The 19,133-nt window shown below is 39.3% G+C and overlaps 1 protein-coding gene across 7 annotated transcripts in view; it reads right to left on the bottom strand.

Annotated features, from left to right (window-relative positions):
• BCKDHB (branched chain keto acid dehydrogenase E1 subunit beta) overlaps positions 1–19,133 on the bottom strand; it is a 292,585-nt gene that overhangs the window by 174,717 nt on the left and 98,735 nt on the right. The window contains exons 9-10 of one of the 7 annotated variants that reach the window (XM_060115042.1): positions 11,911–11,969; positions 11,627–11,827 (exon numbers count right to left, since the gene is read on the bottom strand). The exons of 5 other annotated variants lie outside the window; for them this stretch is intronic. In XM_060115042.1, coding sequence (XP_059971025.1) covers positions 11,668–11,827; positions 11,911–11,969 — 219 coding nt within the window. In that variant the 3' untranslated portion in view covers positions 11,627–11,667. Of the gene's footprint in view, positions 1–11,626; positions 11,828–11,875; positions 11,970–19,133 lie in introns of those variants that run through there. One more of the 7 variants, XM_060115044.1, reaches the window with a different exon arrangement.

Here is a 19,133-nt window from a genome sequence, read left to right as displayed (position 1 = left end):
ACTCCTACCATCTTCACTTTGATTAATGGGCCCAAAAGGGATGCAAATTAACCTACTTTCATAGCCCTGGCTTGGTAAGATGGCTAGAGGATTCAGTCCAACCAGACCATGTGTGCTCTCTCTCCAGATTAGTAGTCATGGAAGTTTCAAGGAGCCTCCCTTTCCTGAGGGTGGAACTGTTATAGACCACAGTTTGCTTGAGACATTTGGGGTTTTCAACATCCTTTCCTTGTAACACAAGAGCCCTATCACTGAGTGCCCTTATATGCAACATTATTGGACTAAATATCTCACAACAGCCACATATTTAAAAAATTACATGGAAAAAAGATAAGACCCTATACACTACAGGGTAATATTGTTAACAGAGTCACTAAAGAATTACTTACCTCAAAAGAGACACCACAAAAACTCTCATTGCAATAAGTTGGCAAAATCTATCAGCTACACAGTCACGAATTTATAGTAAGGTCAATACGTGTTTCAGTAATTTGACTTCAGAATTAAGAGTAAACAATATTCCATTCACAAAAATGTCACTGATAAATGGTTCAGATCATCTAACAAAGCACAGTTAACATTAACCTCGTAAAAGAAATGGGTGAATAGTTAGTAATAAACAAAACAATGCTAATAACAATGCTGATTAAGGTTTTTTTTAAAGATTGTAACAACCTATTTGTTTTGCCCTAAATGCTGACTCTATAAAGAACTAAGTAAAACAATGTGGGCAAATGTGGACAAAACTAAAGCGCTATATGTTGACATGAAGGGAAAATATCAATGAAATTTTTGTGAACTAAAGGTTTTTGACAAAAGATGCTGTCTTTCACAGGTGCAAAATATCCCTCCAAGTTGATTCGGTGATTGGTCAAAGAACAAAAGCATCTAAGTGATATAATATTATCACTTCTAAGAGAAGAATATTTCCAAGTATTATTCCCAATATTATGCACTCTAATATGCCCTTTTTTTTTTTTTTTTTGGTGGAAAAAGAAAAGTGCTTTATTCAGGAAGGCTGCAACCTGAGAAGATGGTAGACTAGCAACCCCCAAATCATCTCCTAACATGCCCTATATTTTAGAGTTGGTATTTCATAAAGGTGTTTTTTAAAATAGACATTTAAAATTATTTTTGCAAGGACACTACACTCCCAACATGCTTTCTCTTTGTTCTTATCTATAACTTCCCTGACATCACATATATCTGCTTAACATATCCAATGACATGGAACTCACTTCTTTTCAGGTATTCCAAAACAGAAACATAAAAATCATAAGTCTCCCTCTAGGTTATGATAGAGATCAGGTCTCAGGAGAAAATAAGTCCTTCTAGGCATTCAGCTAGACAGACAACATCTCAAGTATCATCTGTAAGCCACCTGAAGTTAAAAGGGTCATAGGACATTGAGAGTATGTCCAGAGAAGAGCAGTCAGTACTGTGAGGAATCTGGAAACCAAAAGGTGGAAATAACGGTGGACTGGGATGGACAGAACATTTAGTCTAGAGATGAGAAGACTATGAGGAGGCTTGGAAGTTGCCCAAATATTCGAAGACAAGTCGTGTAGAAGTAGGTGCACACATGGTCTCATGAGAGAGATGAATAAGAGTCAATAGGTGATACAATGGAATATGACTCAGCCATAAAAAGAAATGAAATGGAGTTATTTGTAGTGAGGTGGATGGACCTAGAGACTGTCATACAGAGTGAAGTAAGTCAGAAAGAGAAAAACAATTACCGTATGCTAACACCTATGTATGGAATCTAAAAAAAAAAAAAAAAAAAAAAAAACAATGGTTCTGAAGAACCTAGGGGCAGGACAGGAATAAAGACGCAGATGTAGAGAGTGGACTTGAGGACACGGGGAGGGGGAAGGGTAAGCTGGGACGAAGTGAAAGAGTGGCATGGACATATATACACTACCAAATGTAAGGTAGATAGCTAGTGGGAAGCAGCCGCATAGCACAGGGAGATCAGCTCGGTGTTTTGTGACCACCTAGAGGGGTGGGATAGGGAGAGTGGGAGGGAGGGAGATGCAAGAGGGAAGAGATATGGGAACATATGTATATGTATAACTGATTCACTTCGTTATAAAGCAGAAACTAACACACCATTGTAAAGCAATTATACTCCAATAAAGATGTTTTAAAAAAAGTCAATAGGTGGAAGTTAGAGAAAAGCAAATTTCAGCTGAAGTCTTTCTAACAAATAGAGCTGCGGGACAAGAAAACTGGTTGCCTCATTTTTATGGGAAGAGTCTAGAAGGAGCTTGAGGACCGTCATCAGGGTGTTAAGTTTGCACAGGGAGCCAGGCTGTTCACTTTTGGCTACTTCTCTATTTTCCTCCAGCATCTTAGGCAAAACAACCAATGTCTCTACCTCTCAGGTTGTAAAACTGTGGTAATGCAAAAGATCATTTTATGGTGGTATATATAAGAGAGGAGGAAAATACCTTTCTCGTAGAGATGATGAAGCACTAGACAGCTCTGTGCCTGTGGGAGATATCAGCTGACCTGCTTAAGACGCATAAATACGGGATGGAGTAGTGAAGACCTTTATAATGCACGTGATGAGAGCCCTGTGAGAGTCTTCGGAGTCATTAGGGAGGCAGGAGCATGAAAGTCCCAAGGGATTAACATACACACACCACTATATATAGAATAGATCACCAACAAGGACCTACTGTACAGCACAGGGAACTCTACTCAATACTCTGTAATAACCTATATGGGTAAAGAATCTGAAAAAGAATGAATCTATGTATATGTATAATGAATCACTGTGCTGAACACCTGAAACTAACACAACACTGTAAGTCAACTGTACTCCAATAAAAATTTTGTTTTAAATGTCCCAAGGGAACCGCTGTAAACCCAGAGCAGAGGGACAGGTTCTGCGTGAGTCTCACTCCCAGTGGAAAGTCGGGCTCTTACTCCTACTTGTGAAAGCTTTTTCAGCTGCCAAAATGTTTCAGTCACATGGAAATTGGGGTTGTCAGGCTTCCTTAAAATTCCAGTCTTCAAAAATAAGCCTCTCATCCCTAGAGAGACTAATTAAAAACAAAATAAAATCCATATTTCCAACCATCAACCCTTTTGGTCAGAAATACTAATGAGAAACTAGACTCTCAGATAAAAGGCTACTTAACTGATTAGCCAACCTGCCTCCGCCCTTTGGCACCACCAGCCCAGCCTCCCCTGGAGGAGTTTAACCACACCAGGAGACAGAAGAGTCATGCCTCAAGTGAGTCACGCCAAGGAGATTAATAGCCCCAAGCCCCAGCACAGGGACTTGTAGTACTGTTACTACACATGGTACCTGTCACACATCAATATCTCAATCTACAAACATGGAGACGTAATCTCCCCCTTCTTTCTTCCCCACCAATCCAATCAAAGCAAAGTTTGGAAAATGCTGGAGGAAATTAATACAAATAGTATCAAAATTAATAACATACTGAGGTTTCTGCCATCAAAAATTCATAAGCAGTTCCATGATTGAAAGAACTAAAAAAAAAAAAAAAGAAAAGAAAAGAAGAGCCAAGAGAAAGGGGTCATTTTATTATTTTCCAAGTGTGACATGAGAAATCAGAAATTGATAGAAAAATGCCCTAACAGAAGATCGCTACATAACATTACCAGTAATGTGATTATAACCAAAGGGAAATGAATGATTAGAAGCAAAGCACCAGTCACCCTGCAGCGTTTAGAAGGAAACTCAGCAAGAACTCATTTATCCTGTGCTGTAGGGAGCTGAGTTATTCAGCATATTTGAGAGTTCACCCCACTCATACCTTTAAGCCATAAGATTGTATTTCAAACAAAGTGTGGAGAACAGCAATTAATCTCTTCATCATGGCAGGTAGAATTTGGGACATCAAATATAATACACTGCAATCAAGGTAGACGTCTACCTTGTTTCTACATTAAGTAACTACAAACTACTATGGCTCTTTTTTTCAATATGCTATGCACTTTTTATTGTTTTTTTCTTTTCCCATAGAGTGCCTTGTTCCAGGCTATGAGTATGTGGGCTTTAGTCTTGTCAACATCCTTACCTTTGTCAACATATCTCTTCCCCACCTCTGAGTGTGTTGCTGCTACATCTTCTAATATGTCGCTTCTAATCTAATGTGAGCTATGACACTAAGTAAACAAGTTTGTCTGAATTCTATGTAAAGTAAAAGTTGAAGGGATATGATGAAGGACCTCATAGAATCAGTGTGTGTGTGCTTTTATGCATAGGTTTTATGGCAACCGACCATAAGCTACTTAGAATTCTTTTTCTACCTACTTAGCCACATCATGGAAAAAAGATTCTAAGAAACCTAACCTCTGGATAAGTGGAGAGTTCATATATCATGGGACAAGAGATGAACTTTGATTTCACACCTGCTATATGATGCCACTGATACTAATAGCTGTGAAAGATAGATAAGAGGCAGAGTCTAATGGGAATGAGATGAGGACATTAAAAACAACACAAAGGGAAACCTGCTCTCAGAGATGGAAGGAAAGACTTAAAGGAAATTGAGAAAACAGGTCCAGAAAAGCTTCCTGGAGGAGAAAACATGTAAAGTGAGTGCTGAAAGGTTCATCAGCCCTCAGATCCATCTAGGGAAGGAGATGCAGAGGACACAACAGGTGCTAACGGGCTGCAGCAACAAAGAGCAGGACATTTTCAGGGAACTATAGTCAACTTGGTAGAGCTAGGCTATCACACGTGTGTGGAGAAAACAGCAGAAGATGATATACGATAGCACACCAGGGACAGAGAATGGAGGACCCATATGTCATAATACATTGTCTTGAAGGCGACCCAAAACCACTGACAGAACTGAACTACAGGAGTAGGGATTCATGTGGTTTTTCAGTTTAGAAAAATTACCCTGGCCAAAAGTGTGGGCTTTAAATGAGCAAGAGGACACTATGTCCTAGAGAAAAATCATGATGGCTTGAGTAAGGCACTGAGAACGGAAGGAACAAACAGTTCAAGAGATACTGCAGGTGGGCTTCCCTGGTGGTGTGGTGGTTGAGAGTCCGCCTGCCAATGCAGGGGACACGGGTTTGAGCCCTGGTACGGGAAGATCCCACATGTCGCGGAGCAACTAAGCCCGTGTGCCACAACTACTGAGCCTGTGCTCTAGAGCCCGCGAGCCACAACTACTGAGGCCCGTGTGCCACAACTACTGAAACCCGTGTGCCTAGCGCCCGTGCTCCGCAACAAGAGAAGCCACCGCAATGAGAAGCCCGCGCGCCACAACAAAGAGTAGCCCCTGCTCTCAGCAACTAGAGAAAACCCGCGTGCAGCAGTGAAGACCCAACGCAGCCAAAAATTAAATACATTAATAAAGAAATAAATTTATTTTTAAAAAAAGATACTGCAGGTGATCCAGTCTAAGTCAAAGTGGGTTACCCTGGGGGGTGAGGGGGAGTGAGGTGGTGGGGGGAAAGCAGTTGTGGAAAGTTAAAAAGGCAACTGCCAGAGATTTATAATAAAATCACTATAAAACTTGGTTAGTGGATCTCAGTTCTACTCAGAACTGGAGAAATAACTGACCACTCGATTATGGTAAAAAGATGATAAAGTTAGCAAAAGAAAAGTCTAAGAGGGACTTCCCTGGCGGTCCAGTGGTTAGGACTCCACGCTTCCACTGCAGGCGGCACTGGTTCTGGTTGGGGAACTAAGATCCCGCAAGCCACACAGTGCGGCCAAAACAAATTAATTAATTAATTAATTAAAATAAAATAACATGAAATCATTTTTTTTAAAAGGAAAGTCTAAGGACACAAGGCATTTTACTAGAAATGAGAGAAATCCTGTGTAAAACATAAAAGGTAAATGGAGAACTTCTTATAATATCTGTATTATTTTATTGCATTACTTAATACTGAGATATTGGGCTGGCCAAAAAGTTCGTTCGTTTTTTCTGTCTGCTGTTACAGACAAACCTGAACGAACTTTTTGGCCAATCCAATATTTTTTATATTCAAAAATGCTAAAGGATGGTTCTCCTTCATTTCACACAACACTTCCCAATTCTTCTCTTAACATCTCTACCAGATGATCATCAAGTTTCTCCCATCAATGAGGGTCTCACAACCACAAGGGGTACTCATTTTGACAGTTCCAAATGATTTATAGTCCCTTTATGGATAAAACTGATATACAGTCTCTTCGACATAAAACTGCTTCCCCACAACTTCCTCCTGGCATTTCCAAATACTATACTCTGGATTTTCACATCATGAATCGGTTTTAATATCTACAAGGCAATTCCTAAAGCACCTCTAAAAAATAAAAATAAATCAAGCAGTTAATTTCTTCTACATGATAACCAAAAACCAGATCTTTCTGTCCTTGCGATGACCCGCTGTTTAGCTGTCAATCAGGGAGGCCATACTTATTACATGTCGGCATCTCTCCAGTTATGGTTGTTTCACTAGGTCTTTATTGGCTTTAGGGAAGAAGATCCATTATAGCTGCTAGTTAATCTTATTTTGCTTGATTTACTGTCAAGAAATAATATTCATTTTGCTGCCCCATGATGATTTACCACCTTTGTCATCTAAAATTTGCTAAACTCTATTGGAAAGATTCATTATTTTAGAAAGCTAACTTTCTCTTCTTTCCCATCGCCAATTTTGCAATTGGGGTTATTGGCAAAAGAAGTATAAGAGGTACTCAGGCTGTAAATGCCAAATCCATTAAATGCCAAATCCATTCACTCAAAAACACTACCTGTGCGGGAGATTTCTGATACCTTCTCAGTAAGCCAGAAATCTATATAATGAAGATACTCTTCATGGTCTACTTAATAATTCAACCCATTCATGTCAGGCTTTAGAAACATCACATTCAATGTGCGCCATCATGGCTGACATTCCACATTGTTCAGCAGTTCTGGCCAAATGAGAAAAAAATAAGTATATAGATTAAAAAAGAGGAGACAAAATTGGTCTCACTTGCAGGATAAGATTACCAACCAAGAAAATCAGACAAAATCAACTAAGAAACTATTGAAATGAGTAAGATTTTGGTGCAATCATATATAGACCAAGACACAAATCATCAGGGTTTCTGTTAAAAAATGGAAAAAAAAAAATGTAATAGAGAAGCTTTCCAACTCAAGATGACTGACTGAATGTACGCTTTTGTCTTCCTTCTCTCCTAAGGCAGGAAATGAATACAAAGGGGGAAAAAACCTGTAACAGCCAAAACAACAAAGTGGGGGAGGGGTAGTGATAATTAGGCAAAAGAGACTGAAACAAGTCTCTGGTGGATGTGGGATGGAATGTAGACTAAGGGCAGAGGAAGCTAAAGCCCAGACCCATGGGGGTGCAGAGGGGGTGGACAGGGGCAGAGGAAGTTAAGGGCCCCAGAGACCCCAGATGGGCCCATGAGCAGGTCTGGAAGGTGGGTGTAAGAACTGGGAATGCAAACAGGGGAATTATATAAAGCAGCTGCCCCACATCCCCAGTAAAAACACATCTCTCCAACCCTGGCCCCAGAGACAATCCCGGCAAAGAAGCCAGTCTCTGACAAAACCATTCAAATTGCCTGCAAAGACAGGCCTCTAATGGAGGGGTTGATGTCCAAGAGTTAATCCTAGCTCTACTGGACATCTAGAGGCACCCCGTCCTGCCCATTCACTCACCCTAAATAGCAAAGTCTCACCCTTGTGCACTCTCTGGGAAAACTGTACCAGTCTGCTCTCCAGAACAATCGACAGGGAGAAAAAATACATATTACCAGAAAAACCAAAACTACTGAAGAAACAGACATACTGTATAGGACAGAACTGTAAAAAACTATTGTTATTTTATAATATATATAAATGGAATTTATATTATATTAGTATACCCAGAACGAGAAGAAGATATGGCATAAAACAACACAAACAGCATGCTTCAAAAAGAACCGAGCATAAGAAAAAAATTTCTGATTGCTGAAATTAAAATAGGCAAAGTAAGAATTAAAAGGTAAATAGAGGAAATGTCCCAAATACTGCAAGAACATAATGGGACAAAAACTAGGATAGAAAAGACGAGAGGCACAGAGAATCAACTGAGAAGGTCTACTCACCAACTGGTAAGAAATTTTTGAAAAGCAAATATACTAAAGAGAAAAGATATAATTATTTTTAAATAAGTAATAAATCCCCAGAGGAAAGTCATGAGAGGCAAAACAAGATGAGCAAAACAGACATGCATTTAGAAACAGACCTATGGCATTTCAGTATAAAAGTACAAAAAAAAAAAAAAACATAAACGTTTCCAGAAAAACAAACACACAGAGAGATCACTTACAAAAGAATGAGAATCAGGCAGGCATGAAACTTTTTTACCCCAATATGATACAAGTATATAATGAAGCATCCTCTTCAAAGTCCTAAGTGAAAGTTACTGTGAACACAGAATTCTACACACACAATTTGCACAGTCAAGTATCAATCAAGTGTGAGTCCAAAATAAATATAAGTCTCCCTTCTCCATACACTTTTCGCTTGAAGAAGTTAATTATGTACTTCCCTCAGCAAAATGAGGGAGAAAACCACGGAAGAGGAAAGACCCATAAAACAAAGTCTGTAAGAGTGAAATGGATAAACATCTCCAAAGACTGTCGTGCAGCAGATTTAGAGAATGGTAGTCAAGCCTAGAACTGGAGACCAGAGGACTCCCTGGAGAAGCAGAAAGTAAAGTAGACTCCAAGACACAGTATTGCTCTGCAAGATATAGGCTGGTTACGCCTTCTCAAGGAGAAAAGGAAAGGTAATTCAGAACTCTAAAAAATCCAAAATGATCTTAAAGAATGCCAATGGCCCAAATACGAAGCATCTAAAATGTAGCAAGATTTTGTATAATTTATGCACTCTAAGAAAAGGCAAACCATTTGATCTGGATGCCAAGAACATCTCCTTTGAGGGGCCTGAGGGCAGAGAACACTTGGCCTGATGTAAAAACACAGAATATTATTCCCTTGGTCAACTCAGTGGTGAAAAATATTTATGTTACCATAATAATATCAAGAGTATTATTTACTGGTTTTTTAACTTTTAGAATCAATGTATAGACAAAAATTGGAAGATTTAATTGCAGTTACAGAACAGAATTTAATGTTATCAGTCCTGGCAACATAAAAATAAATAGCTGATAGAAAGTGAAAACTGGAAGGGAAGCAAGAGGTGGAGAGGTGAGACAGAGGACATTAATGTCACCTTCTTACACAGTAAAAGGTCAACAGATAATGAGAAGAGTTAATAGAACACAAAAATAGAGATTTACAGAAATAATTCAAAATCAAAAGGCAAATAGTAGAAGAAATAAAATGCTATAACTCAAAACTGCAGAAATGATGAGGTGAAGCTAGAGGTAATGCAAGCACACTGAATCTTCATGTGTCAGAGTGGGGAAGAAATAACGTTTAAAACTGATGAATGAAGATCTAAGTTCATGGATATACGTGTGTGAATATACACATGCACATGTGTGTGTGTTGGACCTTATACCTGATAACCCAAAACTTTTGAACATACTCTCCACTTTTGACAGTTTCCCTATTACTCCCACTTTCTCAAGGTAGAATGTAAGAAACTCATTTCCAGTCTCCATCACAGCTAAGATAAAGATGTGACCTAGGCTCTGTCAATCAAGCCTAATTCATCAGTGAGCCATATGAGGGACGGGGCAAGGGGAGTCCAATTTTCGGGCACAAGGTGTGGAACATGTTTTGGGGCCAGAGGCAGCAGCAACTCACCTAGGCATGCTGGCACATATGCACTCTGCCCCAGCACATTAATGTTCCATGCCACTAAGAGACACAGTAAAAGGCAAAGCATCACCACAGAGCTGAGAGCCTCAGAGAGAGACAGTTCCATACACCATGGCTCTTAGCTCAGGCTGGCCCATCTGCTCTGTTTTAGAAGTGTTTACCACATGGTTCTCCCCGACTTTAATGCATTTTGCCCTTAACTCCATAACTCAGCAGGTTTCCTGCCTCTAGTTACAAACTTTTCCTTGCTCCAGTTACAAAGTGACAGGTTTTAAGTGGTCTGCCCAACCTATTTTTTCCATTAATCCTGTTATTTTTAGTGAGTATTTCTGTAGAAATGTACAATGTATTACTTAGAGATACGGAAGGAGCCATCAGAAGAACAAAAGAGAGAAATGGTTAAAAGTGGCTGTGTTTACAATCCCACTCCAGGGCATATACCCAGACAAAACTCTAATTCAAAAAGATACATGCACCCCTATGTTCATAGCAGCACTATTCACAACAGCCAAAACATGGAAACAACCTGAATGTCCGTCAACAGATGAATGGATAAAGAAGATGTGGTATATATATAAATGGAATATTACTACACAAAGAAGAATGAAATAATGCCGTTTACAGCAACATGGATGCAACTTAAGATTATCATACTAAGTGAAATAAGCCAGACAGAAAAAGACAAATACCATATGATATCACTTATATGTGGAATCTAAAATATGACACAAATGAACATATCTACGAAACAGAAACAGACTCATAGACATAGAGAACAGACTTGTGCTTGCCAAGGGGCAGGGGCTTGGGGGAGAGTTGGAGTGGGAGGCTGGGATTAGCAGATGTAATGTATATGGAATGGATAAACTATAAGGTCCTACTGTACAGCACAGAGAACTATATTCAGTAGCCTATGATAAACCATAATGGAAAAGAATATAGAAAAAGAATGTATATATATATATATATATGTATAACTGAATCACTTTGCTGTACAGTAGAAATTAAACCATTGTAAATCAACTATACTTCAATAATAAAAAAAATAAAGTGGCTGTGTTTAGGGGGTGGGCCTAGGGACAGGGATGGAAACACTGTTTTGCATTACAAGCTCCGTTGTACTGTATGTTTGGTTACCATGTTAATGTATTACTTTATCTTAATCTCTTCTACTGTCACACTCAAAAAAAAAAAGGAAGGGTGAAAAAGGGAAAACTGTAATAACAATGATACTATTCACAATATCAACAAAAATAAAATACTATAAAATAAACTTAAGGGACTTCCCTGGCAGTCCAGTGGTTAAGACTCCACGTTTCCTCTGCAGGGGGTGTGGGTTCGATACCTGGTCAGGGAACTAAGATCCTACATGCTGTGTAGCATGGTCAAAAAATAAATAAATAAACAAATTTTAAAAATAAAATAATAAACAAAATGTAACAGCTATGTATGAAACTATATAGCTTAATTAAAGATATAAAAGAAAATATAAACAAATAGAGAGAAAAACCAAGCTCCTGGAAGAAAAATCAAGAGAAGTGTATGACAGGAAGTGTAGGTGTTTGGAAAGGTTGACTGCCCATGATTGATAGTAGCAGCTTCCATTCTGGAGTAGATAAATTAAACAGGGAAGTGGTATACATCCTAATTTTATTTTTTAAAACCTTTATAGACCATAGTTTCAATAATTTTTAAGTTAAATTTTAACTGCAAAACTGGGGTGTTTAGAAAGACAAGAAAATCTTACAGATTATAGCATAAATACTACAATTTCATCAAGTGTAAGTACCAATTTAATGGGAAAGTAAGTTAAACGGCCATCAAAGAGAAACACAGAAAGTCAACAAATGTACATTTTTTTTTTTTTTTTTACGTTACACCTCAAATGTTAAAACTCAGAACACAGGGGCTTCCCTGGTGGCACAGGGGTTGAGAGTCCGCCTGCCGATGCAGGGGACACGGGTTCGTGACCCGGTCTGGGAAGATCGCACATGCCAGGGAGCGGCTGAGCCCATGAGCCATGGCCACTGAGCCTGCGCATCCGGAGCCTGTGCTCTGCAACGGGAGAGGCCACAACGGTGAGAGGCCCGCGTACCGCAAAAAAAAAAAAAAACAAAAAACCTCAGAGCACAATGTACCTATGATCTTTGTTCAACCAGGAAATGAGGTGATGAATTTCTTTCTTTTCATGCTGTTCCTAAAAGCAAAAGCAGATAGTTTAAATGAAATGAAAATCTTGAGTGGAACTCAAATAATTTAAGTGTACAGGCATACCTCAGAGATATTGTGGGTTGGGTTCCAGACCACTGCAATAAAGCGAGTCACAAGAAAGTGATTCACAAGAAAGTGTTTGGTTTCCCAGTGCATATAAAAGTTATGCTTATAATATACTGTAGTCTACTAAGTGTGCAATAGCATTATGTCTAAAAAAACAATGTAAAGAAACAATGTACATGGGCTTCCCTGGTGGTGCAGTGGTTAAGAACCCGCTTGCCAATGCAGGGGACACGGGTTCAAGCCCCTGTCTGGGAAGATCCCACATGCCGTGGAGCAACTAACCCCGTGTGCCACAACTACTGAGCCTGCACTCTAGAGCCTGCGAGCCACAACTACTGAAGCCCACGTGCCTAGAGCCCGTGCTCCGCAACAAGAGAAGCCACCGCAATGAGAAGCCTGCGCACCGCAACAAAGAGTAGCCCCTGCTCGCCGCAACTAGAGAAAGCCCACACGCAGCCATGAAGACTCAATGCAGCCAAAAATAATAAATTAAAATAATAAATTTTAAAAAATGTACAGACCTTAATTTAAAAAGACTTTATTGTTCAAAAAATGTTAACAATCATCTGAGCCTTCATCAAGTCATAATCTTTTTGCTGGTGGAGGGTCTTGCCTCAGTGCTGATGGCTGCTGACTTGATCAGGGTGGTGTTTGCTGAAGGCTGGGCTGGTTGCTGGCAGTTTCTTAAAATAAAACAATGAAGTTTGCCAATTCAATTGACTCTTCCTTTAACAAATGATCTCTCTGTAGCATACAGTGCTGTTTGATAGCATCTTACCCATAGAACTTCTTTCAAAATTGGAGTCAACCTTCTCAAACCCTGCTGCTGCTTTATCAAGTAAGTTTATCCCATATTCTAAATCTTTTGTTGTCATGTCAACAATCTTCACAGCATCCTCACCAGGAGTAGATTCCATCTCAAGAAACCACTTTCTTTGCTCAGCCATAACAGCAATTCCTCATCCATTTAAGTTTCATCATCAAGTTGCAGCAATTCAGTCACATCTTCAGGCTCCATTTTGAATTCTAGTTCTCTTGCTAAGTCCACCACATATGCAATGACTTCCTCCACTGAAGTCTTGAACCCCTCAAAGTCATCCATGAGGGTTGAAATCAACTTCTTCCAAACTCGTGTTAGTGTTAATATTCTGACCTCTTCCCATGAATCACAAATGCTCCTAATGGCATCTAGAATGGTGAAACCTTTCTAGAAGGCTTTCAATTGACTTTGCCCAGATCCATAAGAGGAATCACCATCTATGGCAGCTGTAGCCTTATGAACTGCGTTTCTTAAAGACTTAAAAGTCAAAATTACTCCTTGGTCCGTGGGCTGCAGAATGGATGTCATATTAGCAGGCATGAATACATCATTAATCTCGTTGTCCATCTCCACCAGAGCTCTTGGGTGACCAGGTGCATTGTCAATGAGCAGTAATATTTTGAAGAAAATCTATTTTTTTCTTTTGAGCAGTATATCTGAACAGTGGGCTAAAATTAGTAAACCATGTTGTCAACAGATGTGCTGTCATCCAGGCTTTATTGTTCCATTTACAGAGCACAGGCAGAGTAGATTTAGCATAATTCTTAAGGGCCCTGGGATTTTCAGAATGATAAATGAGCATTGTCTTCCACTTCAAGTCACCAGCTGCACTGGCCCCTAACAAGAGAGTCAATCTCTCCTTTTAAGCTTTGAAGCCAGGTGTTGACATCTCCTCTCTAGCTATAAAAGCCCTAGAAGCATCTTCTTACAACAGAAGGCTGTTTTGTCTACATTGAAAATCTGTCATTTGGTGTAGCCACCTTCATTAATTTTCTCAGCTAGATCTTCTGGATGACTTGCTGTAGCTCCTACACCAGCACTTGCTGCTTTATCTTCCACTTTGATGTTATGGAAATAGCTTTTTTTAAAACCTCACACACCAACCTCTGCTGGATTCGAACTTTTCTCTGCAGCTTCCCCACCTCTCTCAGCCTTCACAGAATTGAAGAGAGTTAGGGTCTTGCTCTGGATTAGGCTTCGGCTTCAGGGAATGTTGTGGCTGGTTTGATCTTCTATCCAGACCACAAAAACTTTCTCCATATCAGCAGTAAGGCTGCTTTGCTTTCTTATCACTCATGTGTTTACTGGACTAGCTCTTTTAATCTCCTTCAAGAACTTCTCTTCCTCGGGAATTCCCTGGCGGTCCAGTGGTTAGGTCTCTGTGCTTTCACTGACGAGGGCCCGGGTTTGGGGAACTAAGATCCCGCAAGCCCTGCAGCCAAGGAAAAAATTTAAAAAGGACTCCTCTGCATTCGCAGCTTGGCTAACTGTTTGGCCCAGGAGGGCTAGCTTTCCTGTCTCAGCTTTGGACGTGCCCTCCTCACTAAGCCACATCATTCCTAGCATTTCTGAAGTGAGAGACGTGCGACCCTTCTTCTCACTTGAACACTCAGAGGTCACTGTAAGGTTATTAATTGGCCTAATTTCAATATTGCTGTGTCTCAGGGAAGAGAGAGGCCTGAGGAGAGGGTGAGAGACAGGAAGAGCTGGTCAGTGGAGCAGTCAGGACACGCACGTTTGTGGATTAGGTTCACCAGCTATATGGGCTCAGGTCCTTGTGTCCCAAAACAATCACAATAATAGCATCAGAGGTCACTGGTCACAGACCATCATATCAAATATAACAATAATGAAAAGGTTTGAAATACTGCAAGAATTACCAAAATGTGACAAAGAGACACAAAGTGAGCAAACGTTGTTGGAAAAATGGCACCAAGAGACTTGGTTGATGAAGGGTTGCCACAAACCTTCAATTTTTAAAAACACCATATAGTGGGAGGCACAATAACATGAGGTATGCCTGTATAAGGGGACACATCAAAAGGGATTAGAAATAGAAAAACATAATTATGTAGTTTAATCTTGCTCTCTCTCCAGTTCCATATAGAAGGAAAAAAACAATGCCAAATGAAATAAAATATGATAGTATGATTCACAAGGTTTATACGGTATGTAAGAATGTTTTATATATATATATATATATATATATTTTTTTTTTTTTTTTTTTTTTTTGCGGTACGCGGGCCTCTCACTGTTGTGGCCTCTCCCGTTGCGAAGCACAGGCTCCGGACGCACAGGCTCAACGGCCATGGCTCACGGGTCCAGCCGCTCCGTGGCATGTGGGATCTTCCCGGACCGGGGCACGAACCCGTGTCCCCTGCATCGGCAGGCAGGCTCTCAACCACTGCGCCACCAGGGAAGCCCCGAATGTTATATTTTTAAAAGCATTATACAGGTGGACAAATGTAAAAGAAAATTACAGAGATGTTGCAAGCTCAGATTTAGAAGCATTTCATCAGCAAAACTCAGACGATAAATTTGAAAGCATGAAGTTAGTTAACTGTAAAATAACTACTCTAACAGAAGGCACTGTTTTACTACAAAACAGGGTTCAAGAATTTAAGACCTCTGGGAATTCCCTGGCAGTCCAGTGGTTAGGACTCCACGCTTTCACTGCCGAGGGTGTGGATTCAATCCCACATCGGGGAACTAAGATCCCACAAGCCACGCAGCAAGGCCAAAAAAAAAAAAAAAAAAAAAAATCTCTGCTTTGTGGAGTAAAGGGAACCTCCTCCACTGTTAGTGGGAATGTAAGTTAGTGCAGCCACTATGGAGAACAGGATGGAGGTTCCTCAGAAAACTAAAAATAGAACTACTGTATGGCCCAGCAATCCTACTCCTGGGAATATACCCAGACAAAACTGTAATTCAAAAAGATACATGCATTCCTATGTTCAGAGCAGCACTATTCACAATAGCCAAAACACGGAAACAATTAAATGTCCATTGACAGATGAGTGGATAAAGAAGATGTGGTGTGTATATATATATATATATATATATATATATATATATATATACACACACACACACACACACACACATATATATATATATATATATAATGGAATACTACTCAGCCATAAAAAAGAACAAAATAATGCCATTTGCAGCAACAGGAGTGCAGCTAGAGATTATCATATAAGTGAAGCAAGTCAGAAAGTGACAAATACCATATGATATCACTATATGTGGAATCTGAAAGGCACAAATGAACCTATCTACAAAACAGAAACAGACTCATAGACATAGAGAACAGACCTGGGGTTGCCAAAGGGAAGGAGGGAGGGAGAGGGATGGACTGGAACTTTGGGGTTGGTAGATGCAAACTGTTATCTATAGAATGGATAAATAACTCGATCCTACTGTATAGCACAGGGAACTATGTTCAATATCCTGGGATAAACCATAATAGAAAAGAATATAAAAAAGAATGTCTGTATGCCATAACTGAGTCACTTTGCTGTACAGCAGAGATTGCCACAACATTGTAAATCAACTATACTTCAATTAAAAAAAAAAAAGAATTTAAGACCTGAGATTGAACTGTAGTTCTGCCACTTATTAGCAGAAAAGCTTAGGGATGTTTCTAATCTTTCTGAGATTCAGTTTTCTCATCTCTAAAATGGGAGTGATAATTCTTAGCATATAGGACAACTGAAAGGATTAAATCAGATTATAGAGAGTCCTGACAGAAAGCCCACATGAAATAAACATGGACGAAAAAGTACTACCCCTCTCCGGAAATACGTTTCTATTGCCAGTATCTTTTATACTTTCAAGTTATGTCACAAATCACAGTTATTTCATCACATCTTGAAAAATATTTATAAAATTCTGCTCAAACTCTGTTTGAGAAGCTGCATGCTGTTAAAAAAAAAAAAACAAGAAAAGAAAAAAAGGGAAAGGCCCTTGAGTCCAGCAATGTGGGTGGAGCCCAGCTCTGCCCCTCATCAGCTGTGTTGGCTGGAGCAGGTTCCTCTACCTTTCTGAACCTCAGTTTCCTCACCTGTAAAATAATGACCCTAATGCCTAATTAGAAGAACTGTCATGAATACCAAAGGAGACATGGTAAAACACATCATTTTAACTTCCTTTATTTACCAATTACCAGACACTATGTTAAGCCTCATTATATAAACTATATAACACAATATTAGATCAGTGCTCATTTTTTATTTTAATCTTCTTCAAAACATAAGTCATACCAAAAATTTGCCAGGTGGCAGGAGTGATACTCTCCACGTATCTTTTCCTACAGGAACTACAAGTTTCTCCTTTAACTGCTTTCACTGAATAACTGAATTATTATTACATATTACATGTCATTTTTGCAATTCAATATGATCATTCAAGAAAAACTGACTGCAGATCTTTTATATACTAGACACTCTTCAAGACCCTTAGGGATACAGCAATAAGCAAAATACACAAAACTCCCTGCCCTCACGGAACTCAGAGTAATTGGCCAAAGGCCACCACACAGGGAGATAAATGTATTAGTCACATCCCAAATATAGCATCCAACCACCTAGAACTTGTTCTGTTCAATATAACAACTAACTAGTTGTGGTCACAACAAAGAAAATCCAACAGGAACAAGAACTCAGAAGGTGGAACTAAGTTCCAAATTGTCAGCCTTTCTATTTTGGAACAGAACAACCATTCTCATCAGACAGGATGACCTTGCCCTGCCTGCCTGCTTTCTCGGTGAGGTCAACCTACATCCAAAATAATTCCAAACTAAAAGCTGAGAATATTTTTATTACTCTTAAAGGAAAGCATTTAATTTTACCACAGATAATATTAAGTCTAAAAAAGATTTTGGAATCATTTCTTTAGTAGGTTTTTGATATTAGAAGCTGCTTATACTCACAAAAGAAATACATGTAATATTTAGCATATAACTTAAAATAACCTTATAGTCTACCAACAGAAAAATATAAATGCTCTCATTGATTAAACGCATGTTAATTAAATCAGTAATAATCTTAAACCTAAATATCCTTGCACTGCCGGGGAGACATATAATTTTCATCTGGCCATATTCTTTGATTACATGTTTTCACTAAAAGCTTATTTAGAGACTGAAAGTGAAGAGCAGAGAAAGATTCCTAATTTGTTTCCAATCTAATAGATCATAGTTGTTCTAATATATACTTTATAGAAACCACTTGGGTTGCATTATAATATATGCTCTAGAATAAAAGTACTGTCATACTACTTATGTGGAACTATAACATAAAATATGCTTAATTTACAATGACGGAGCCAGGCCCCACTATGAAAACCTGGTGATATTAACCATGAAATTTGGTTTAAGAGGGGCCTCTAGTGGTGATGGAAGGTACTAGCTCCCCTTCCCCCCCAACCCCACCCTTGGTAACGTCTTGTTCTCATTCATTCTCATATTCTCCCCTCTCCCTCACAAATGTAAAGCCTCAAGCAAAATAGCTAGTATTCAATCACTGAACTACTCAATTAAGTCCAAGAAATCAACTAAAAAGATGTACATAACTGGTAGTACTGCACCATTGTGGATTCCCTAAGGGCAAATTCTCCAACTTTCCCATAAAACCAATTTAGAGCCATTCAGTGCAGAGTATAGACCTTAACATTACCTTGCTCATGTTAGCCGTCTTAATAAAAATGAAATCTATGGTAGTCTAAACCAACCTCATGACAACGAAAACAAACTTAAACACAGAATTAAGTAAGAATTAAAGTCATAAAATATAAGACATACATTTTATGTTTATCTTCAGTGGTACTATGGATCTTCTAAACGTTTTGCACTGTTCAGTTACACTAATTAACGCCAGGCGCAAATACAAAGACTAAGCAAACTTGGTTCTTTATAAATAAATTACTCATGTCCAGATGACCAACATTTAACTCCTTCCCAGTTGCACTCCTACAACATCCCTTTCCTTTTTTATGGAAGGACCCTTTGCTCCCAAAACCTCTCCACACCCACTCCTCCCTGCCAGCCTTCCTACTGCCTTACCTTAATGAAGGGTCCCAGTGAAGTCTTTTGAAGTAAGAATGGAAACAATTCGGGTGAAAGGATAGGAGGAAAGGATGGTAAATCTAGGGACCCTGGGCCCTCCCTCCTAGCTATGGTCCCTCCCTCGTGCCCCAGCTGAATGACTTCTAGCCTCTGTCTCACACTGTAGTAACGCTGAGACCCTGCCCTGCTCCTAT

This window comes from Mesoplodon densirostris, chromosome 12 (genome assembly GCF_025265405.1).
Source record: "Mesoplodon densirostris isolate mMesDen1 chromosome 12, mMesDen1 primary haplotype, whole genome shotgun sequence".
Lineage (NCBI taxonomy): Eukaryota > Metazoa > Chordata > Mammalia > Artiodactyla > Ziphiidae > Mesoplodon > Mesoplodon densirostris.
Note: the sequence above shows the minus strand (reverse complement) of the source record. Positions and strands in the feature narration are given on the sequence as shown.